Source organism: Oncorhynchus gorbuscha, linkage group LG03, assembly GCF_021184085.1.
Source record: "Oncorhynchus gorbuscha isolate QuinsamMale2020 ecotype Even-year linkage group LG03, OgorEven_v1.0, whole genome shotgun sequence".
In the NCBI taxonomy this organism is placed as follows: Eukaryota; Metazoa; Chordata; class Actinopteri; order Salmoniformes; family Salmonidae; genus Oncorhynchus; species Oncorhynchus gorbuscha.
In genome coordinates this window covers 54,579,494-54,602,829 of record NC_060175.1, presented here as the reverse complement: position 1 = coordinate 54,602,829, position 23,336 = coordinate 54,579,494, and the positions used below count along the sequence as shown (strand labels likewise).

Sequence of the window (23,336 nt, the reverse complement as noted above, 5' to 3'; positions counted from 1 at the left end):
TATTTGTATAAACATAACAAGATTCAACAACTGAGACATGAACTGAACAAGTTCCACAGACATGTGACTAAGAGAAATGTGTCCCTGGACAAAGGGGGGTAAAATCAAAAGTAAGTCAGTATCTGGTGTGGCCACCAGCTGCATTAAGTACTGGAGTGCATCTCCTCATGGACTGCACCAGATTTGCCAGTTCTTGCTGTGAGATGCTGCCCCACTCTTCCACCAAGGTACGTGCAAGTTCCCAGACATTTCTTGGGGGAATGGCCCTAGCCCTCACCCTCTGATCCAACAGGTCCCAGACGTGCTCAATGGGATTGAGATCTGGGCTCTTTGCTGGCCATGGCAGAACACTGACATTCCTGTCTTGCCGGAAATCATGCACAGAACAGGCAGTATGGCTGGTGGCATTGTCATACTGGAGGGTTATGTCAGGATGAGCCTGCAGGAAGGGTAACACATGAGGGAGGAGGATGTCTTCCCTGTAACGCACAGCGTTGAGATTGCCTGCAATGACAACAAGCTCAGTCCGTTGAGGCTGTGACACCGCCCCAGACCATGACGGACCCTACACCTCCAATTCGATCCCGCTTCAGAGTACATGCCTTGGTTTGACGCTCATTCATTCAATAAACGTGAATCCGACCATCACCCCTGGTGGGACAAACCCGTGGCACTTTTTGCCAGTCCTGTCTGGTCCAGCAACGGTGGGTTTGTGCCCATAGGCGACGTTGTTGCCGGCGATGTCTGGTGAGGACCTGCCTTACAACAGGCTTACAAGCCCTCAGTCTAGCCTCTCTCAGCCTATTGCGGACAGTCTGAGCACTGATGGAGGAATTGTGCGTTCCTGGTTTAACTCGGGCAGTTGTTGCCATCCTGTATCTGTCCCGCAGGTGTGATGTTCGGATGTACCGATCCTGTGCAGGTGTTGTTACGCGTGGTCTGCCACTGCGAGGATGATCAGCTGTCCGTCCTGTCTCCCTGTAGTGCTGTCTAAGGCGTCTCACATTACAGACATTGCAATGTATTGCCCTGGACACATCTGCAGTCCTCATGTCTACTTGCAGCATGCCTAAGGCACGTTCACGCTGATGAGCAGAGACCCCGGGCATGTTTCTTTTGGTGTTTTTCAGAGTCAGTAGAAAGGCCTCTTTAATGTCCTGAGTTTTCATAACTCTGACCTTAATGGCCTACCGTCTGTAAGCTGTCACGAACCGGCTCGAAGTCCGTAACAAAAAGGGAGACAACGTGGAGATTAGGAATAACAAAAATTATATTTGTTAACTGAAGTAACGTAAATACAATTAACATTGGTGTGTGTTGTCAGTAGTGTAAGTGAGTGGTTGCATGCTTTAATGTGATAATGAGGGGTGTTGAAAGGTGCCAAAGCAAGCAAACAAACAAACAAACAAACAAACAAACAAACTGTCACAAAAACCATGCCACAACCAAAACCTAACAGTGTGTCTGTATGGAGAGAGTCTCCTCAATGAATGTGGAAGAGGTGTATTTATCCTGGGACACACCCGGGCCCAGATGTGTCCCATATCGCTGACGACCCCCCCGGCTCCACCCACCGACATCCTAATCAGGAAAACAAGAGCAAAGAGAAAGACCGAGTGGGAGGGTCGACACAAAGCTGTTAGTGTCTTAATGACCGTTCCACAGGTGCATGTTCATTAATTGTTTATGGTTCATTGAACAAGCATGGGAAACTGTGTTTAAACCCTTTACAATGAAGATCTGTGAAGTTTTTTGGATTTTTACTAATTATCTTTGAAAGACAGGGTCCTGAAAAAGGGATGTTTCTTTTTTGCTGAGTTTATATACAGGAACTATTTAAAATGTCAGTTCACATCATCTGTGGATGAAGGTTTATGTGATTTGTCACTCAGATCTCCTTATTGGTTCCACTCTTTCCCTGTATCTATTTTCATAGGTATTTCATATATGAATGGGAATGTTTTGTGTTGATGGCAGTAAACACATCAAAGGGAAAGAGCTCAACCAAAGTCCTTAGAGACTGACTCACTCTAATCTCCTGTGAAATGGCTTTTCTGGGCTCCGTGATACTCCCTCTCCTTCCCTCCTCATCTCTCCTTCCCTCCTTCTTTCCCCAACTTTCTCGTCCCAGTCCTACTGTTTCTTCATATGACAATGATCTCTGAGACCTGTTGCTGCATTGCTTAACGTGTATCCTACCTCTCTCTCGTTCTCCTTCTCTCTCATCATCCTCCTCCTCTCTCTCCTTCCTCTTCCTCGCTCTCCCTGCAGGTGATCTATAAGAAGTTTCAGATCCCCTGTCCCTTCGAGGAGTTCTCGGCAGCCAATCACACAGTGTCTCACCTCGACAGTCACCTAAACATCACTGACAACCATGCTACCCATGATAATGGTCTGGTACATGAGATGGATGACTCCCACTGCGGTGCCCGTATGTTCACCATGAACTCTCAGGTACAGCACACCAGACTCGAGGCCCAATGTTTCACCATTACCCTCGTTCACTTTGCCTGTGTCCCAAATGGCACCCCATTCCCTGCGTTGTAAAGCTAGCTGGTCAAAAGTAGTGCCCTACATAGGGAATAGGGTACTACTTTAAACACGGCCTTTGCTCACCTATGTACTGCAAAGGTGCAGGCCATGTAAGTCTAGTAGATGAGTCAATGATCGGCCCCTCTGAGGTAGGTCAGTGGTCTATGGTAACACTGGTCGTTTGCGTGCGTTTCCTTTACAGACCGCGTACACCATCCCCATCCTGGCCTTTGCCTTTGTGTGTCATCCTGAGGTTCTGCCTATCTACACTGAGCTCCGCAAGTGAGTATGACTGCCCTTTCCTGCCCTGCGCCGTCTTTCTCCACACAGTTCCTCCCTAGTGTCAGCACGAAACCTCTGCTCATAGGCTCCCGCGTGTATCACAGGAGGCTGCCGAGGGGAGGACGGCTCGTAATAACGGGTGGAGCGAATGGAATGGCATGACACGCATGTATATAGTATATGCGGCCCCATGTGGGATTCAAACCCGTCAAGACCTTGTTGCGAGCATCAACTGAGCCGTTGGATTGTCAGTGCCGGCTGTGACGTTAACCTGTGTGTGTGTGTGTGTGTGTGTGTGTGTGTGTGTGTGTGTGTGTGTGTGTGTGTGTGTGTGTGTGTGTGTGTGTGTGTGTGTGTGTGTGTGTGTGTGTGTGTGTGTGTGTGTATCCAGCCCTACTCAGAGGAGGATGCAGCACGTCTCCAACCTCTCGATCCTGGTGATGTACACCATGTACTTCCTGGCTGCTCTCTTCGGCTACCTGACCTTTTACGGTGAGCACTTTCACTTCACTACCCCATGCCCTTTCCTCTGCCTGAAATATACCGTACTCATGATTAGGTGTGCTGTAGCCTCGGAGGCCCAGGCTTCTCACGTTACGTTTGAAAACCCGGGGAGGTTCTCCTCTGAAGGTAGTCTAACGTGGGTTGAATATCTAGATGGAAACCTATCAAGTATTTTGAATGGGTGGAGTTGCAAAGCGACAGTGTTTCGAAACTAAAATCTGACTTGCAACAAGCTAGCATGCATAAGATACAAAACGAATGCCGCACTGTATTTTGAACAGAAACATTCTATCCTTTCGGGATACTCCCTCATGTGCCCTCATGAACATATTTAATGTTATTGAACAGTTGCAATGTCAGTTTTGTTAAATGGAAATTACAATAGTATATTATTATTACCCAAACACTTGTTTGCAGCCAGTTGCCTCAGTCTATTGGAAGTAGGAGCATAACTGTCCCTTGTGGTCATTATGTAGTACTGCACACTACACTACTATTATGTTATACCTTGTGACACGTTGGATTATGCGTTTCAATGAGGAACAGCAGACATCAATGTCTCAATCAACACAAGTACGGCTTAGTCTGGGGTTTTAGTGTATAATACTGCACCTCTTCACGTTCCCTCTGACGTTACCTTCACAGGTAAAACTGAGACAGAGCTGCTGCACACATACAGCAGGATCGACCCTTATGACACGCTGATCCTGTGTGTGCGATTGGCTGTCCTCACCGCTGTCACACTGACCGTCCCCATTGTGCTCTTCCCAGTAAGTTACACCCCCCTCCACTATATACTCTTTCCTCCTCTAAACGACAGAGAACTGATATTGTATACTAGTCGTTGGGGTGGGATTGGCGTGAGGTCTGCGGGGGGGGGGGTTATTGGGTGGCTTTCGACCAATCATTTGGATTCCTCATGTCTTAATCTGAAATGATGGGTGTCGTGGCTTGCTGAATTGAGATGCTCATTTGAAGTGGAATGACCTGTTGTTTCTGAGAGCAGCTCACAGATTCCTTTAATTTAGTGCCTTTCCCCTCCTTATCGCTCCCGCCCTCCCTCCTCTCTCTGCCCCTCTCCATCTCTCTCTCTCACTCTCTATCTATCCCCTCAGGTGCGGAGGGCTCTGAATCAGATGTTCTTCGCCAGTAAGTCGTTTAACTGGCTTCGTCACGTGGCCATTGCCGTCACTCTACTCTCCTTCATCAACATGTTGGTCATCTTCGCCCCCAACATCCTGGGAATCTTCGGCGTTATCGGTTAGTTGCGCAGATTAAACCTAGAAGTGTAAACTGTAGCCCTGTTCTTCACCACCCCCCCCTCTTCCTCCATCCTCTTCCTCCTCCAGGTGCCACATCTGCCCCCTGTCTGATCTTCATCTTCCCTGCTATCTTCTACATCCGCATTGTGCCTAAGGAGCAGGAACCCATGCACTCCATCCCCAAGATACTGGTGAGCACATATCTCATCCTCTCCCCCGTTTCACCCTAGCCATACGCTATATCACCATATCGTGATGGCATCTTTCCAAGCCTCTCCACGATAATTGTAATATGATCTTTAGGATTAGTATTGTGTCCTTATGGCTACTGTAAGGTTATGGTTACCCCATTAAAATACATTCTAGTGATGGTGTTTCCTCTGTCCTCCCAGGCCGCCTGTTTCGCTGGTCTGGGGGTCGCCTTCATGATCATGAGTTTGAGCTTCATCATCATTGATTGGACAACGGGGAGCAGCAACTCTGGCGGTGGCCACTAGAGGCCGCCCTCTGCACTGTACAGGCCGGGGTCGGCAAGGGGCTGGCAGGGGCTTTGAGGGGATGCCTAGGAGTGTCTGTGTGTTTTTTTAGAACTGTTTCATGTAATTGATGCACTACCCCCTCTGTGGTAGAGCAAGGGTTAGAGGTTAAGGGACAAAGATGATTGGGGTAAGGAGGGGAAGACAGAATCAACTTGCTGGGCAAAACCATACTGAGCATTTCAGTCTTCTTGAGACGAAAGACTCCGACAAAACAGTCTGTACTACAGTAACGCAGTATGTAGCTCTGCACAAAGGAGTGCTTTTATATGAATCATCAGCACTAGACATGGTCTTTTTTTAAAATCATGATAAATTGTATTATTTATGAGTGGGATAGTGCATCCTAGTCAATCCATAATGGAAAATCCTGAAGAAACTCACGATGGCTTCCCTTCCTTTCCCCCCTCCCTCCCTTCATCCATCCTCCCATCCTTATTTATCTCTTTTCCACCTGCCTGTTTCTTTCCCTTCCGACGCCTTAATTCATGTCAACTGCAGCTAGTGCTGTGCAGAAGAAGCACCGATGGAGATATGGTTGAATCGCTATGTAAAGGAAGGAAATGAAAGCACATGATCTATACATTACATGTCATTTGGCATCTTTGTATGAGAAAATCGAAATTTTGTCAATAGAAGAAATAGCTACATCTATAGATTAGGTGAGTGCTGTAAAACAAAGAGTCTGTGGCTGTCTTTGTATCCTGTCTATCACTTTGTGCCAGTAGCACTCAACTTAACCATCAAAGGGTAGTAGGCTTTTCCAAATATTATATTGGCACGAGCACACAAAGATACAGTATATTTTCCCATGTTTTCTCACAAGAGTGCATTTAGCCTGAGCTGTTGTATGTGCCAAAGCTAAGGTTGAATGTGGTTTGTGGTTGTTGGGCTCTGTGCAGGCTGATGTCCCATGATGCATTATGGTGTTTAACTCTTGCTGTATCCCTGGTACATACAGTACACTCAGATAATGGAGGCGTGGTGTTCAACCAACCACACACATAGCTTTTTCGTTGAAACAGTAATGTATATTTATTTAACTAGCTATATCCATGTTTTTTTTTTTTTTTCACAAGTGAGCTAATGGACCTCAGAACAAAGTATTTAACTATATGATCAGGTATCTTGATAGACCTTATAGATGGTATGCGCAGTCTATATTCAATGATTTTGCATATTGGAGGGTTTAGGTGACAGTTGAATGTGTAGGAGGTGAGCTGTAGGGCACTGAGCTGATTAAGAAAGAAAAACACATAGAGCCTTTTACATTCATGTTTGTTAGATGATCAACTGACATCCTAGATAAAGAATTGACTGATTTTATGATCAATTGTGTTTTAAGTTAAGATCAACAACTTAAACTTGCCTTTTTAACACTAATAGCACATATTTCACTAAAACTTATATTTCTACAATTAATTTGGAAACTCTTGTTTAAATTCAGTACAGTTCAGGTGAACCCTTTCAGTTACTACGAATGGTTAAGCTTACTGTTTTTGGCATCACAAAATATGGAGGAAATGTGTTTTAGTTATGTGTTAGTTGTGACATACATGTCCATGTTGTTGAACTACTCTATATCGTATTTTAATATCACTTTTCCACTTGTTTGTGATTGATCTTGTGGTTGACGTTTTAGTGAAGGAAAGCTGATGTGTCACCTGTCCAGTCTGTCTGGTGATTGGCTGATTTTAATTCATTAATTTACCGTAACTACTGTGATATTCAATCCATAATACGTTGATGTTTGGGCTCTATTTCCAAAACATATCTGGTCTCTAACAGTGGGCTCTTGTGATCAAGTTCAGTTTGACAATTAAGTGCATTATGATGGTTAGATTTAGTTTGATTCGATAGCGCAATGCCCCTTCTTAAGGCTTCTCAATTGTGTAGTGCAACATTCAACACTGTGATGTCGTATCTCTCAAAAAACATAACTAGCATTGTAATAACATTGTTTCCAATATATCCTGGCAAGTCCTACGTAATGTATGTAAGACAATGCTTCCTTTCTTATTTTATTCTAAAACACTGCAGCCTGTGTTGCTTTCTCTTGTGTACATTAATTGATTTTTAATTTGTTATCAATAGAATGTTATTGAGCTGTTTCTTTACTCATCAACGGCTAAAAGGTTATTGCATGTATCTGACTCAACCCTATATTTCTCCTGGTCTTGCTGAGGCAGTGGTTGTGGTAAAAATGAATGCCTGGTCAAGACCAGTCAAGGAGGCAACAGCTTGCCATAGACTGGGATTAGGCCTCTTCTGTCTGGGATTGTGTCTACATATCTAGCTACTACCTAACTGTTTCTCTCTGAGAGGCCTTGCTCTTCAACTTTAGAGCGTTGCTACCCCTATTATAATGTCAGAGGCAACATTCTCAACATTTTGCCTCTTTTCTCTTATACCCAAACTATGCCGGCCAGTTAACCTGTTGTTGTAGCTCTTGTTTTACCTTTGCAATTTATTTCTAAGGAAATGAAAGGACTGTGAGTGAATAACAAGTTATATATGAATTTTGGGCTTATAAAGCGGCTTATATAAATAATGTATATAAATGTAAACCCTTTATATTCTTGATGCATATCTAGCTTGTATAGTGTAAATAGATGGGACAGTTTTAGTCTGACAATTAAAAAACAATTGTAGAAGTTTTTACACCTGTGTCACTTATGTCCTTTGTTTGTTTGTCCCCCCGTCTACTATAGCTACTCTTAAGTGTCCCTGCTCCATGATCCATGGACCTGTACAGGTTAGGCAAGGACACAGGGGTATAATAATATAGTGGAAGTTCAGCATTGCCTTGACCAGCATGGCAGACCAGAGGAACTACTGCACAGCTGAACTTGGCCTAGATCATTACTGATAATCCTTGCTTAACCTGTACAAGTAATATCAACTCAAATGTTTATGGGACAACTAGGGGGCATTTTCTGGGCAGATTCCAGTTAGGTCCGATTTTCCCATTCATGTCAAGACAATTGTTACTAATTTCCAACACTTGAGGGCACTACAAACCACTCCATAATGTAGTCTTGTGCACTGTGCTGTGAGAATGTGTCTTCTCGGATGCTTCAGTAGAGCAAGTACAGAAAATAACATGCTCCCTTTTGATGTTCCAACGTATAGTGCCATGTTCAGTGTAAATCTAATACATGTTCAACTCCTGCTACTATTCTCAGATGAATGGGCAATTGAAGCTCCTTGAGAGGTCATATGCTGTATTTTCGGCTCTAGTAAACCCCCTCACACCATCCAAACATTTCAGACACTGTAGTCATTCATATGAAACATAAATCTTCTTTAATCACTATTAAAAACGACACAATTTTGGAGAGGACAAACTGTTCCCTGTAGGCCCACATGAAACTAGACTAAAATCAGCTTGATGGTCCCTTCAACAGAGCATTTCTTAGCTGATGGCAGTATCAAAGTGTGTTATCTTGTTAAGTAGTTAGTGATGTTATAAAATGTGTGTTCATGAATAGGCTTTTGAATATGAAATCATATGTGAATAGTTTGGATACCAAAGAAACCAAGAAGAATGCATCCATCAGTTTAAAATGTTGTTTGTGTTATTACACTTATCTTATTACACTGTCAAAATCCATCAATGTACCCATTAGCCTATATATTAGCCTGCACTGTATTACACTCTATAACGCCTATGTAACTAGCCTACAATACAATTGTAGGCCACTTAATGTAAAGTGAGTGGCCTATTTTTAGTGCAGTCTATAGCTAGTGCACACGTTTTATTGTCATCACATCCCATGTTCATTTACATATATGCACACATTTCTTAGTTATCTGGAGAGAGAAACACCTGGATTCAAAGATAACCAGGCCTATTAAACAGTCATTTAGTTAATAAATTAGTTAATAGACCAAAAATTATGTGTTCTAAACCTCTCCGCCAAAAACAGCTATTTTTCAGTTCGCCCTTCCCCAGTCAGACCACACCCAGACAGTCCTTGCTAAATTCTTGCCTGATAAATTGCCCTTCGAAGAATCTGTTTTGGTTTATTTTTGACAATTTTCAATGAAAACAACCCAGAAATGATTTGATATTGAGATACAAACAGATGCGTTGGACATTTAAATACAGTAGGCCTATTGCATTTCTGCAGAAAACTTCACAACGGGTGGTTAGACAATAACAATTGTCTAAGATCTACGACGTCACATATCAACTGGGAGCAGAAAGGGTGCCAACAAATCCCCTTAGAAAGCAGGCGGCAGGTTGGCAGCTGAAGTGCACCAGCAGTTTCTCCAGATTTCCACTGGATAGCTATGTTTACTTGACTGCGCGGGTGAGTCTGGGAGCGCAGTCGCTCGTCCATGTGATTGGATTCCACCTTACCTTCACTTGGTCGGAAGAAACGTAGGAACGAGGAATAAGATTGATTGTATCGGTGAGGCTGTCAAAATTGATCATATTGATTATAAACGGTCAACACTACATAACCAATTCGCGTAGCCACTCGAGATTTGACTGCAACTTTCTGCGGCATTCTTTGACCTCCAAGAAGATTGCTCTGCGACGGACAGGATATATTGATGGAACGTTAGTTTACATCACTCAGAATAACGCAGCCGAGGACTGACTTTTTTTCTGGACATTTTATGCGTGCCATAAAACTAGACATCCTCTATTTAGTATAGCAAATTCGCACAATCACGTCTCTTGAACGGGCCGGCAAGTATTTTGGATAACCGTTTCTCTTGTGTAGGCATATCAAACAGAAGTCAAGACGAAATCGTTCAAGAATCCTTGCGCCGGCCGTCAGTGCGCGCGTGCTTTTGGAAACATGGGTTGTACATTAAGTGCAGAAGACAAAGCTGCTGTGGAGAGATCAAAGATGATTGATAAAAATCTCCGCGAGGATGGAGAGAAGGCAGCAAGGGAGGTAAAACTGCTCTTACTAGGTAAGGGTTGCCGTTTATTCTCAATCCTTTGTTTGTCCGGATGGACGGATAGCCAGTGTGCTTTCCTTGCTGAGCTCTGTTTCTAGGCTGAGTGCTTCAAACTCTTTATTAGAATTTCCCGCAATTTTGATATGTGGTAGCGTAATGGGTTTAATTGTCATACACCAAACAAGCATCGCAAATCCACCACCACCTCGTCTCTTGCCACGGGTAGGGTGTTAATCAGCAGCGCGCACATTTTTTTTATTTACGTAAACTGCTGTGTGGTCGACTGTCTTCTGATGCTGAGCTTTCTCTGCCAACGCTGCATAAATAACATAATTCGTGTAGCAGGGAACCAAAAGCAATTATCCTAGTGCAATAGAGCTTTCGATCAAGCAGATATTTCAATCAAGTCCATTCATTCATCAATGTGGTTCTGAATCTGCTTAGGTAAAAATGAACATGGATGAGTCATCAAGTCAATCAATAGTATGTTCAGAACAGCTTTATTGCACAACCAGTATGTATGCTGGAGAGTGATTTTGATAGGGATTTGTCAGGAATTTTACAGATTGACAGCAGGGTAGTTGCTAGGATTTTTAGACATTGAGGGCTTAACCCAAAACCAGTAGGGGCCTCCGGGGGCATCCTCCCCTGGCAAAAAAAGAAGGAATTTCAATAGCTAAAGATTAAAAGAGATTGAGAGATTAAAACATTGAGAGATTAGATATTTTTCAGGTAACATGCAAACTTGCACCTTCCCACCTACCACAGCATATGCTGCCACTAATAAATTACAGTAGCTATTGTGGGTCTCTATACTCTGGAGCACATTCAGTGCATCTAAATGTATTGCCAAAAACCTTCATACTACTCAACAACTTAAAACAGACTCTGACCTGTCTTTTAGGGTCAAACTGATTAAAGAATCCCACAGAATGTCCTCACACTCTCCCTCACACACGGACACAAAAACACACACCATGCAGTAATTAGAATCCATAGAGCGGCGTTAAGTGATACAGTCTACTCTGTGCTCACCCCGCCTCTGTCTCTCTCCATCACTTTCTCTGTCGTCTGTTGCTGTCTTTCTTGTCTGCCCTCTTCTGTTGCTGTCGCTTAGTCTTCTATGTTGCTGTATCATTTGTCTAACCTCCTCTCTCATCCTGTCCTGGGTGTAAAAATTGCAAACGTATAAAAGAAAATTGATAGTAATTTCAGTCTTTTTCACCTCACCTGCAAAATTTGTTGTTAAAACCTAAAAATGCAGTGACTGCCATGAAGAAATCAAGGTACTCCCGCCTCTCCTGAATCTCAGTTTGCAGTTGCTCTACAATGTCTCCAAGGCCCTACACTACTACTAAAAGTCTTCCAAGACACCCTAGTAGCTTAGCGCATAGCGTTTTTCTCATGGTCACAGAATGAATTCAGAGCTCTCTTCTAATTTGTGTCATGCAGGTGAATGAGGACCCAAAAGCGACTTGGCGAAAACAGAGTCTTTAATCCAGTAAAGTATTTCTACAAACATAAGACATAATTCCACTCGTAATGACGAGAACAGACTGGAGACTCGATCAAGAACTGCAGGTTGCCTCGGGAAGGCACTTAGCAGACTCAGACACCTGCTCTCCACGCAGCATCTGAGGGAAACACGACACGACAGGGCGATACACAGACACAGCACGGTGAACAATAGACAAGGATCCGACAGGACAGGAACGGAAAACAAGGGAAGAAATAGGGACTCTAATCAGGGGAAAAGATAAGGAACAGGTGTGGGAAGACTAAATGATTGATTAGGGGAATAGGAACAGCTGGGAGCAGGAACGGAACGATAGAGAGAAGAGAGAGAGGAAGGGAGAGAGAAAAAGGGGAACGAACCTAAAAAGACCAGCAGGGGGAAAATGAACAGAAGGGAAAGCATAATGACAAGACAATCTAAGACAAAACATGACAAATTTGTGTACCATTGTGCTGATCAAGGTGTCCTTACTGTTTCTTCTGTGTTGTCTTCCATACAGTCTACAGGAGAAGCAGAAGGCTGCATTTCTAACCAATCAAGTATTCCAATCAATCAAAGGTTTCAAAACATTTGTGTTGAAAGGCCTTCTTTTTCAAAGCAAAGTGGTTAAGGGGTTACTGGGGTAGCTTAATGGAAAATATATATATATTTTTTACAGACAAATCTCTATTTTACAGCCAAATCTCTATTTCTGATGTAAATGGCATGTTATAGAAAGGTCCAGACACTTCTTTTTCAGATTTCACTTGTTTTTGAGATACTTACCCTAAACAGAATAGTTTTCCCCCTCATCAATCTACACACAATACCCCACTATGACAAAGCGAAAACATGTTTTTAGAAAGTTTAGCAAATTTATTCAAACTAAAAACAGAAATACCTTATTTAGATAAGTATTAATACCCTTTGCCATGAGACTGGAAATTGAGCTCAGGTGCATCCTGTTTCCATTTATAATCCTTGAGATACTTCTACAACTTGATTGGAGTCCACCTGTGGTAGATTCAATTGATTGGACATGATTTTTTAAAGGCACACACCTGTGGAAAGGCACACACCTGACCTATAAGGTCTCACAATTGACAGTGTATGTCAGAGCAAAAATCAAGCCGTGAGGTTGAAGGAATTGTCTATAGAACTTCGAGATAGGATTGTGTAAATGCACAATTCTGGGGAAGGGTACCAAAACATTTCTGCAGCATTGAAGGTCCCCAAGAACACAGTGGCATCCATTATTCTTAAATGGAAGAAGTTTGGAACCACCAAGGCTCTTACTAGAGCTGGCTAGATAGGAGCACCTTCCAGAAGGACAACCATCTCTGCAGCACTCCACCAATCAGGCTTTTATGGTAGAGTGGCCAGACGGAAGCAACTCCTCAGTAAAAGGCACATGACAGCCCACTTGGAGTTCATATCCAAGAAGAGTCAATGCTGTAATAGCTGCTAAAGGTGCTTCAACAAAGTACTGAGTTAAAGGTCTGAATACTAATGTAAATGTGATATTTCATTTTTTATTTTTTATAATTTAGCAAAAATGTATAAAAAACTGTTTTTGCTTTGTCATTATGGGGTATTGTGTGTAGATTGATGGGTAAAAAAATATATTTAATACATTTTAGAATAAGGCTGTAACGTAACAAAATGTGGAAAAAGTCAAGGGGTCTGAATACTTTCCATAGGTACTGTATATATTGTATATGTAAAGAAAATATTAAATCAAGAACAATCTGATGGATTTAATATTAAACTATCACTTGTGAATGACGCCCAGCATGTGTGCAGTAAGGCAAGAAACTGTGCATCCCTTTTTTTCCGACCTTTTCCAAATCATAGTCGCACACCTCATGTACAGTTGAAGTCGGAAGTTTACATACACCTTAGACAAATACATTTAAACTCAATTATTCACAATTCCTGAGATTTAATCTGAGTAAAAATTCCATGCTTTAGGTCAGTTAGGATCACCACTTTATTTTAAGAATGTGATATGTCAGAATAATAGAAGAGAGAATGATTTATTTAAACTTTTATTTCTTTCATCACATTCCCAGTGGGTCAGAAGTTTACATACACTCAATTAGTATTTGGTAGCAATGCCTTTAAATGGGGTCAAATGTTTTGGGTAGCCTTCCACAAATCTCCCACAATAAGTTGGTTGAATTGTGGCCCATTCCTCCTGACAGAGCTCTTGTAACTGAGTCAGGTTTGTAGGCCTCCTTAATCGCACACGATTTTTCAGTTTTGCCCACACATTTTCTATAGGATTGAAATCAGGGCTTTGTGATGGCCACTCCAATACCTTGACTTTGTTGTCCTTAAGCCCTTTTGCCACAACTTTGGACTGATGATGTGGGTATAGCCTGAGCAAGAAACAAAGCAGAGGTCATTCCTTTCATGCAACTTTTTTCAAATCATCATTAGAGTCGCATCATGCAGCTGTAGAATGTATTAAAAATGCAAACATTGGCCTCCTGGGTTCAAGCCCAGGCTCTGTCGCAGCCGACCGGGAGGTCCGTTGTGCAACGCACAATTGGCCTAGCGTTGTCCGGGTTAGGGAGGGTTTGGCCGGTAAGGATATCCTTGTCTCATCGCACACTAGCGACTCCTATGCCGGGCGCAGTGTGCGCTAACCAGGTCGCCAGGTGCACAGTGTTTCCTCTGACATATTGGTGCGGCTGGCTTCCGGGTTGGATACGCACTGTGTTAAGAAGCAGTGCGGCTTGGTTGGGTTGTGTTATGGAAGACGCATGGCTTTCGACTGTCGTCTCTCCCGAGCCCGTACGGGAGTTGTAGCGATGAGACAAGATAGTAACTACTAACAATTGGATATCACGAAATTGTGGAGTAAAGGGGGTCAAATAAACATTATTTTGAAAATGCAAATGTTTGGCTGTATGTTTTTAATCACAAATAAAGTTGCATAAATAACTCTAAATTAACCGCTCAACACAGAATAGAAGTTTGTGCACACTCCCTCAAAAATCTTTTGGAGAAAAGATCCTTTCTATTTTATATAGCTATGTTCAATTGTATTCTTCATACTATAAATTAATAGAAAATGCAACGGAATTCTAAACAAATCTCGTCTGCTAAATGAACTAGTGTTGCCCTCAGCCATATGGCATAGCCAGATCAGGGCTTAACATAAGGACAAGGAGTATGCTATTCTGTTCTTCTGAAATAGACTAGTCTAAAATTCATAATGGATTCATTTTGATGGTGTAGGCTATGGATTTATTGGACTTTTTTAAATGTAGCTGTTCCAAAGGTCTGCATCAGTGGCTTGTAGGCTGTGCGTGGATGCCTGGAGATGCTAAATGTGTATGTTAATTAACGGTCAATTACCATAAGACGGGCAGTTATTTGCTTGACAATATGTCATGACCACCACAGCCCTAGCCTGGACCATGAAAAACACCCCCAGACCATTATTCCTCCTCCACCAAACTTTACATTTGGCACTATGTATTAGGGCAGGTGGCATTCTCCTGGCATCCGCCAAACCCAGCGTGATGCATCACTCCAGAAAATGCGTTTCCACTGCTCCAGAGTCAAATGGCGCGAGCTTTACACCACTCCAGCCGACACTTGGCATTGCGCATGGTGATCTTAGGCTTGTGTGCAGCTGTTTGGCCATATGGAACCCATTTCATGAAGCTCCCTACGAACAGATCTTAGAGATTTATGGAGATTGCATGGCTGTGTGCTCGCTTGTATACACCTGTCAGCAATGGGTGTGGCTGAAATAGCCGAATCCACTAATTTGAAGGGGAGTCCACATACCTTTGTATATATAGTGTATGTTTGGCTTCATTGTCTTAGTAGTGCCATTAGATTGTTATCCAGTAGGCTATTCCAACATGCACTGTGTGGCCACATACTCTCTGAATCCCATGTTATCTGTGTCATATCATAATTATCTTGTACTTTTCTCATGTCTGATCTCAATACTACCCTCCTGTTAGCACTCAAACCCCAAATTTAACCATCAGTAAAGTATTCTGGTCCCAGGGAAGATGACATCATGGCCGTACAATATAATCAATGCATGTTGTGAACAATAACAGTAGCTTACCCTGGGTAACCTTCTTGTTATTGCCGATTCTTAATTTTTTTGTTTGTTTTTAACCCTTTTTAAATGGTATATAATTGGTAGTTACAGTCTTGTCTCATTGCTGCAACTCCTGTACGGCGAAGGTCGAGAGCCGTACATCCTCCGAAACACGACCCAGTCAAGCCGCACTGCTTCTTGACACAACGCCCGCTTAACCAACCGCACCGATGTGTCGGAGGAAACGCTGTACATTGGGCGATTGTGTCAGCATGCATTGCGCCTGGCCCGCCACAGGGGTCGCTAGAGCGCAATGGGACAAGAACATCCCAATTGTGCGCCACCTCATGGGGCTCCCGGTCACGCTCAGCTGCGACAGAACCTGGACTCGAACCAGGATCTCTAGCTAGCACTGTGATGCAGTGCCTTAGACCACTGCGCCACTCAGGAGGCCCGTTATTGCTGATTCTTATCCCAACCTCAAGTTTGTTGGTACACTACAAGATGACTCCCTCCTTTCAACTGCAGTGCTGAAAGAACAACAGCACGCTAACTTGTAGAGATTGAGTATTTTGCAGGAGACTCAACAAAACAAAGTACTGTATCTATGATACCACACATTCCTACCAATCACAGTGCTTTAAACAAAATCAACCAATGTTTTCACTTCTGCTGAACATGCCTATTTGCATGATGATCTACATTGGAACCCTTCAAGGTGCTCAAAACAAAGCCAAAGAAAATATGTAAATATGGAGTAAATTACTTCCCAGGGTCATGAGTCGCATACGTTCCCGGTTTGCAGAGGGAACCACAATGGAGTCGTATGTCCTGTGATGTCCCACAGCGGAGTCTTACGTCCTGTGATGTCCCACACTGGAGTCATATGTCCTGTGATATCCCACAGCGGAGTCTTACGTCCTGTGATATTCCACACTGGAGTCGTATGTCCTGTGATATCCCACAGCGGAGTCTTACGTCCTGTGATGTCCCACAGCGGAGTCTTACGTCCTGTGATGTCCCACACTGGAGTCATATGTCCTGAGATATCCCACAGCTGTCACATTCTGACCTTTATTTCCTTTGTTTTGTCATTATTTAGTATGGTCAGGGCGTGAGTTGGGGTAGGCAGTCTATGTTTAAAAAAAAAATGATTTTGGGATTTCTATGTTTCGGCCTAGTATGGTTCTCAATCAGAGGCAGGTGTCATTAGTTGTCTCTGATTGAGAATCATACTTAGGTAGCCTGGGTTTCACTGTTTGTTTGTGGGTGTTTGTTTCCGTGTCTGTGTTTTTTCACCACACGGTACTGTTTTAGTTTTCGTTCGTTTCACGTTTATTGTTTTTGTATTCAGTTGTGTTCATGTTAAGTATTTCTTATTAAAAGAACCATGGACACTTACCACGCCGCATTGGTCCTCCGATCCTTCTCGCCTCTCCTCTTCGGAAGAAGAGGAGGAAATCCCTTACAGAAACACCCACCAACCAAGAACCAAGCGGCGTGGTAACAGACAGCGACGACAGCAGCAGCAGCAGCAACAACAGAGGCCAGCATCACAGGACTCCTGGACATGGGAGGAGATTTTGAACAGAGAAGGACCCTGAGCACAGGCTGGGGAATATCGCCGCCCCAAAGCAGAGCTGGAGGCAGGGAAAGCTGAGCGGCGGCGATATGAGGAGGCAGCACGGCAGCGCGATAGGTACGAGAGGCAGCCCCAAATGATTTTGGGGAGGAGGCACACGAGGTGTGGGGCTAAGCCAGGTAGCAGACCTGAGCTCACTCCTCGTGCTTATTATAAGCAGTGAGTTACTGGTCAGGCACCGTGTTATGCGGTTAGGCGCACAGTGTCGCCAGTACGTGCCCATAGCCCGGTGCGCTATAGGGCAACCCCCTGAGAGTGTCATGCGAGTGTGGGCATCCAGCCAGGGCGTATGGTGCCTGCTCAGCGTTTTGGTCCAGGGTATCCTGCGCTGGCTCTGCTTGCTGTGTCTCCGGGGCGCTGGGAGGGTGCTCCGCTTGTGCCGGGCAAATGTGGGAGTGGAGCCTAAGGGAGCGGTGCGCGTAGTAGGCACAAGATCAACCTGTGCCTGCACTCTGGAGGGTCCGGGCTAGAGTAGTTATCCAGCCTGGGGGAGTGGTGCCAAGGCTGCGCACCAGAGTTCCAGTGCTCCCCCACAGCCCGGTCCTTCAGGTGCCTCCTCCTAACACCAAGATTCCTGGAGGTCACCCCAGCCTGATGGGTCCTGTGGCAGCCCCACGCACCAGGCTGTCTCTTTGTCTCCTCCCTACAGGTGTTCCTGTCTGTCCAGAGCTGCTAGAGTCTCCCGTCTGTCATGAGCCGCCAGAGTCTCCCGTCTGTATTTCTTATTAAAAGAACCATGGACACTTACCATGCCGCATATTGGTCCTCCGATCCTTCTCGCCTCTCCTCTTCGGAAGAAGAGGAGGAAATCCCTTACAACAGCGGAGTCTTATGCCTTGTGATGGGCGTAAAGATGTTACTGTAACATCTGCTGACAAAGCTTGGCTGTACAGTACCTCTTTCGTCATCTTGGCCAATGTTCTGGCAGAAATACTGTGTGCCTGAATACAGAAATCCTCAATTTGCACACCATCTCACACCCTGAAAAAAGGGCCAAAGTTGAAAGAACTACATTTTGGGGAGCTTCCGGGAAACTAAAACTCTGAACCAACTATATTAATAACAGTTGCATTAATCTCACCCTTTGAATGTCACCATCGCTGTTTTTATCATGAGAAAGTGATCGGTTTTTAATGGAAGGATTTGTATGGAAAGCCAAGTTGAAGCCAACATTAGATGTCGTCATAATAAGCACACGTGGTTTTACCACAATATCCTTCAATTGAAGTGGCGGGAAACAAATGAGTGGCCACATTTTTCACAAAAACGGATTAATATTTTTTTTATCACGGATAATTATAAGGGAGCAGGCAAACGTATAAATTGGCTACAATAATTACAAGGACTTTTCACGCACCAAATTGTGAAAATTTAGATTTTCCGGTACTTGAATTTCTGAGCTCAAAAGTTCAAGTAAGCTACTTCAAGCCTCTTGTAGTATTGTTTAAATATGTATTTATCATGTTATTTCATTACCAGATCATATTGTGAATAAGCCCACTAGGCTGTCATTTTTTTGTCATTATATCCAGAATAATTAATAGGAATCGCGTTTTTCCCAGCACTTGGGCTGTTCACAACAGCTGTTCGTCACTTGACTGTCGTTCCGAAAATTCCTTCCTGGAACAGATGATGATGTGTGAAAATATCACGGTGTAATTAATCAGCTGGAACCCAAATGCTTGTCCAGTATTATGCATAATTATTGAAGAACCAAGTTAATGACAGTATCGATTTAGGTTTTAAGTATCAGGTAAGGTGACTCTTTCTGTTAGAAGCATTTGATTTTGAATTAGTGTGCCTATAGAAACTGTTTTCACTATGTAACATAAGGAGAAACTAAATGTTACGCATAAAAAAAAACTGTCCGACAGCTAGAGCCAGGATTCTTACAGGGTTCAAGTTCAATGTCTAATTGAACTAATTCATGCTTAATATTTTATAAAACGGCAACTTACACTGCCATAAATACACGGACAGAAAAGTAACGTTTTAAAAGATTTTGGACAAATCCATCAAGAAGCCAAACATGATAAAGGGTTAAACATACTGTAGTTTTTAAAAAGTTGTGAATTTGATTGAATTTAGCTATGATTCCGACCTTATATCTTAATGTAATGACATGATAAAGATTGGCAGACTATTATCAGTGACTTATCAACAGATGTAACAAGTTGTCCAGTATAGGAAACACAGTCAGCAAAACATGACGAGCAAAACAGTCAGACATTTCCGTTTTTTTCTCGGTCTTTCAACTTTGGCCCTTTTTTTCAGGGAGCAAGATGGAGGGTTTCTGTATTCAGACACACAGTATTTCTGTCAGAACATAGCATGTAGCATTATATCTTGGCCAATGTTTAACAATGTATTTCAATATTGACGCAATCAAATCAAATCAAATCAAATCAAATTTTATTTGTCACATACACATGGTTAGCAGATGTTAATGCGAGTGTAGCGAAATGCTTGTGCTTCTAGTTCCGACAATGCAGTGATAACCAACAAGTAATCTAACTAACAATTCCAAAACTACTGTCTTATACACAGTGTAAGGGGATAAGGAACATGTACATAAGGATATATGAATGAGTGATGGTACAGAGCAGCATACAGTAGATGGTATCGAGTACAGTATATACATATGAGATGAGTGTGTAGACAAAGTAAACAAAGTGGCATAGTTAAAGTGGCTAGTGATACATGTGTTACATAAGGATGCAGTCGATGTTGTAGAGTACAGTATATACATATGCATATGAGATGAATAATGTAGGGTAAGTAACATTATATAAGGTAGCATTGTTTAAAGTGGCTAGTGATATATTTACATCATTTCCATCAATTCCCATTATTAAAATGGCTGGAGTTGGGTCAGTGTCAATGACAGTGTGTTGGCAGCAGCCACTCAATGTTAGTGGTGGCTATTTAACAGTCTGATGGCCTTGAGATAGAAGCTGTTTTTGAGTCTCTCGGTCCCAGCTTTGATGCACCTGTACTGACCTCGCCTTCTGGATGATAGCGGGGTGAACAGGCAGTGGTTCGGGTGGTTGATGTCCTTGATGATCTTTATGGCCTTCCTGTAACAACGGGTGGTGTAGGTGTCCTGGAGGGCAGGTAGTTTGCCCCCGGTGATGCGTTGTGCAGTCCTCACTACTAATGCAATTAGAACAATGTGTACTGCAAATCTGTTCAACATATTTAGCAAATATGGGGCAGGCTGTTTAATGAACTAGGCTATCATGGACTTACATTGGAATTGGAGTTGATGACAAAGCAATACATACAATTCAGTAAATACTCAACATATTTAGCCATGGAGCACGTTCTGATTGGCCAGTGAGGTGCCAAGCCTTGACACACCCACAACTTGTTTATTCCTCAAAACCCAGCCCTTTCACACCAGGGCCAGCTACTGCACCCTTAATTTCAGTTGTGAAAAATTCTCCAACCTATAACCCTACTGCCAGCGCTAAGATTTACCATTCCGTTGTTTGTTAAAATAGAGCCTAGAGAGAGAGACAAGTTATATGTCAGCACCAGGCTGAACACCTTCAGATTACAGGGGGACATGATAGGAAACAAAGATAGCTAGTGTGGATAAGAACTGAATAAGCTCTCTGCAGATGGAATTCTGCCCATTGTGTATTGTGCAGCAGTAATTGCCTGTGCTACAGGGACACAGTCAGATAAGAGGCAAAAAATAGATTACCCAGACAAACAACCCACTCTCAGCGCAGGACAAGGAGTGCATGGAATCTGAACAGCTTGACATTGGTCTAGTCAAAGTCAACAGGCAAGGCTATGTTTAATTTAAATCAAATCAAATCAAATCAAATTGTATTTGTCACATACACATGGTTAGCAGATGTTAATGCGAGTGTAGTGAAATGCTTGTGCTTCTAGTTCCGACAATGCAGTGATAACCAACAAGTAATCTAACTAACAATTCCAAAACTACTGTCTTATACACAGTGTAAGCGGATAAGGAACATGTACATAAAGATATATGAATGAGTGATGGTACAGAGCAGCATACAGTAGATGGTATCGAGTACAGTATATACATATGAGATGAGTGTGTAGACAAAGTAAACAAAGTGGCATAGTTAAAGTGGCTAGTGATACATGTGTTACATAAGGATGCAGTCGATGATGTAGAGTACAGTATATACATATGCATATGAGATGAATAATGTAGGGTAAGTAACATTATTACATTACATTTACATTTAAGTCATTTAGCATAAGGTAGCATTGTTTAAAGTGGCTAGTGATATATTTACATCATTTCCCATCAATTCCCATTATTAAAATGGCTGGAGTTGGGTCAGTGTCAATGACAGTGTGTTGGCAGCAGCCACTCAGTGTTAGTGGTGGCTGTTTAACAGTCTGATGGCCTTGAGATAGAAGCTGTTTTTCAGTCTCTCGGTCCCAGCTTTGATGCACCTGTACTGACCTCGCCTTCTGGATGATAGCGGGGTGAACAGGCAGTGGTTCGGGTGGTTGATGTCCTTGATGATCTTTATGGCCTTCCTGTAACAACGGGTGGTGTAGGTGTCCTGGAGGGCAGGTAGTTTGCCCCCGGTGATGCGTTGTGCAGTCCTCACTACCCTCTGGAGAGCCTTACGGTTGAGGGCGGAGCAGTTGCCGTACCAGGCGGTGATACAGCCCGCCAGGATGCTCTCGATTGTGCATCTGTAGAAGTTTGTGAGTGCTTTTGGTGACAAGCCGAATTTCTTCAGCCTCCTGAGGTTGAATAGGCGCTGCTGCGCCTTCTTCACGACGCTGTCAGTGTGAGTGGACCAATTCAGTTTGTCTGTGATGTGTATGCCGAGGAACTTAAAACTAGCTACCCTCTCCACTACTGTTCCATCGATGTGGATAGGGGTGTTCCCTCTGCTGTTTCCTGAAGTCCACAATCATCTCCTTAGTTTTGTTGACGTTGAGTGTGAGGTTATTTTCCTGACACCACACTCCGAGGGCCCTCACCTCCTCCCTGTAGGCCGTCTCGTCTTTGTTGGTAATCAAGCCTACCACTGTTGTGTCGTCCGCAAACTTGATGATTGAGTTGGAGCGTGCGTGGCCACGCAGTCGTGGGTGAACAGGGAGTACAGGAGAGGGCTCAGAACGCACCCTTGTGGGGCCCCGTGTTGAGGATCAGCGGGGAGGAGATGTTGTTGCCTACCCTCACCACCTGGGGGCGGCCCGTCAGGAAGTCCAGTACCCAGTTGCACAGGGCGGGGTCGAGACCCAGGGTCTCGAGCTTGATGACGAGCTTGGAGGGTACTATGGTGTTGAATGCCGAGCTGTAGTCGATGAACAGCATTCTCACATAGGTATTCCTCTTGTCCAGGTGGGTTAGGGCAGTGTGCAGTGTGGTTGAGATTGCATCGTCTGTGGACCTATTTGGGCGGTAAGCAAATTGGAGTGGGTCTAGGGTGTCAGGTAGGGTGGAGGTGATATGGTCCTTGACTAGTCTCTCAAAGCACTTCATGATGACGGAAGTGAGTGCTACGGGGCGGTAGTCGTTTAGCTCAGTTACCTTAGCTTTCTTGGGAACAGGAACAATGGTGGCCCTCTTGAAGCATGTGGGAACAGCAGACTGGTATAGGGATTGATTGAATATGTCCGTAAACACACCGGTCAGCTGGTCTGCGCATGCTCTGAGGGCGCGGCTGGGGATGCCGTCTGGGCCTGCAGCCTTGCGAGGGTTAACACGTTTAAATGTCTTACTCACCTCGGCTGCAGTGAAGGAGAGACCGCATGTTTCCGTTGCAGGCCGTGTCAGTGGCACTGTAAATCCTCAGTGGAAGTCAAATAGCTTCTGCTAGGGTGTCCAATCAAAAACGTATCTTGCAGATAATTCTCTAAGAAAACGAATGGTCCAAACCTCATGTCTCATGTTTATTTTTTTTACCCAATTTTTACACGATACACACTTCAGCACTCAGCAGTCCCGTTATGTGAGTTTGTATGGCCTACCACTTCGCGGCCGAGCCGTTGTTGCTCCTAGACATTTCCACTTCACAGTAACAGCACTTACAGTTGACTGGGTCAACCCTAGCAGGGCAGACATTTTACCAACTGACTG

The 23,336-nt window shown here is 43.6% G+C and overlaps 2 protein-coding genes across 5 annotated transcripts in view; both read left to right on the top strand.

Moving 5' to 3' along the window:
• Nucleotides 1-7,777, top strand: part of LOC124031575 (sodium-coupled neutral amino acid transporter 3-like) — a 70,918-nt gene extending 63,141 nt beyond the window's left edge. For all 4 annotated transcript variants that reach the window (XM_046342988.1, XM_046342989.1, XM_046342986.1 and 1 more), the window contains 7 exons: nucleotides 2,272-2,454; nucleotides 2,735-2,814; nucleotides 3,206-3,306; nucleotides 3,964-4,088; nucleotides 4,434-4,578; nucleotides 4,668-4,771; nucleotides 4,973-7,777. In XM_046342988.1, coding sequence (XP_046198944.1) covers nucleotides 2,272-2,454; nucleotides 2,735-2,814; nucleotides 3,206-3,306; nucleotides 3,964-4,088; nucleotides 4,434-4,578; nucleotides 4,668-4,771; nucleotides 4,973-5,077 — 843 coding nt within the window. In that variant the 3' untranslated portion in view covers nucleotides 5,078-7,777. The remainder of the gene's footprint in view (nucleotides 1-2,271; nucleotides 2,455-2,734; nucleotides 2,815-3,205; nucleotides 3,307-3,963; nucleotides 4,089-4,433; nucleotides 4,579-4,667; nucleotides 4,772-4,972) is intronic.
• A 1,375-nt stretch (nucleotides 7,778-9,152) lies between these two features.
• The window catches only part of LOC124031574 (guanine nucleotide-binding protein G(i) subunit alpha-2), a 180,631-nt gene continuing 166,447 nt past the window's right edge, over nucleotides 9,153-23,336 (top strand). Inside the window, exon 1 of the mRNA XM_046342985.1 lies at nucleotides 9,153-10,048. Coding sequence (XP_046198941.1) covers nucleotides 9,931-10,048 — 118 coding nt within the window. The 5' untranslated portion in view covers nucleotides 9,153-9,930. The remainder of the gene's footprint in view (nucleotides 10,049-23,336) is intronic.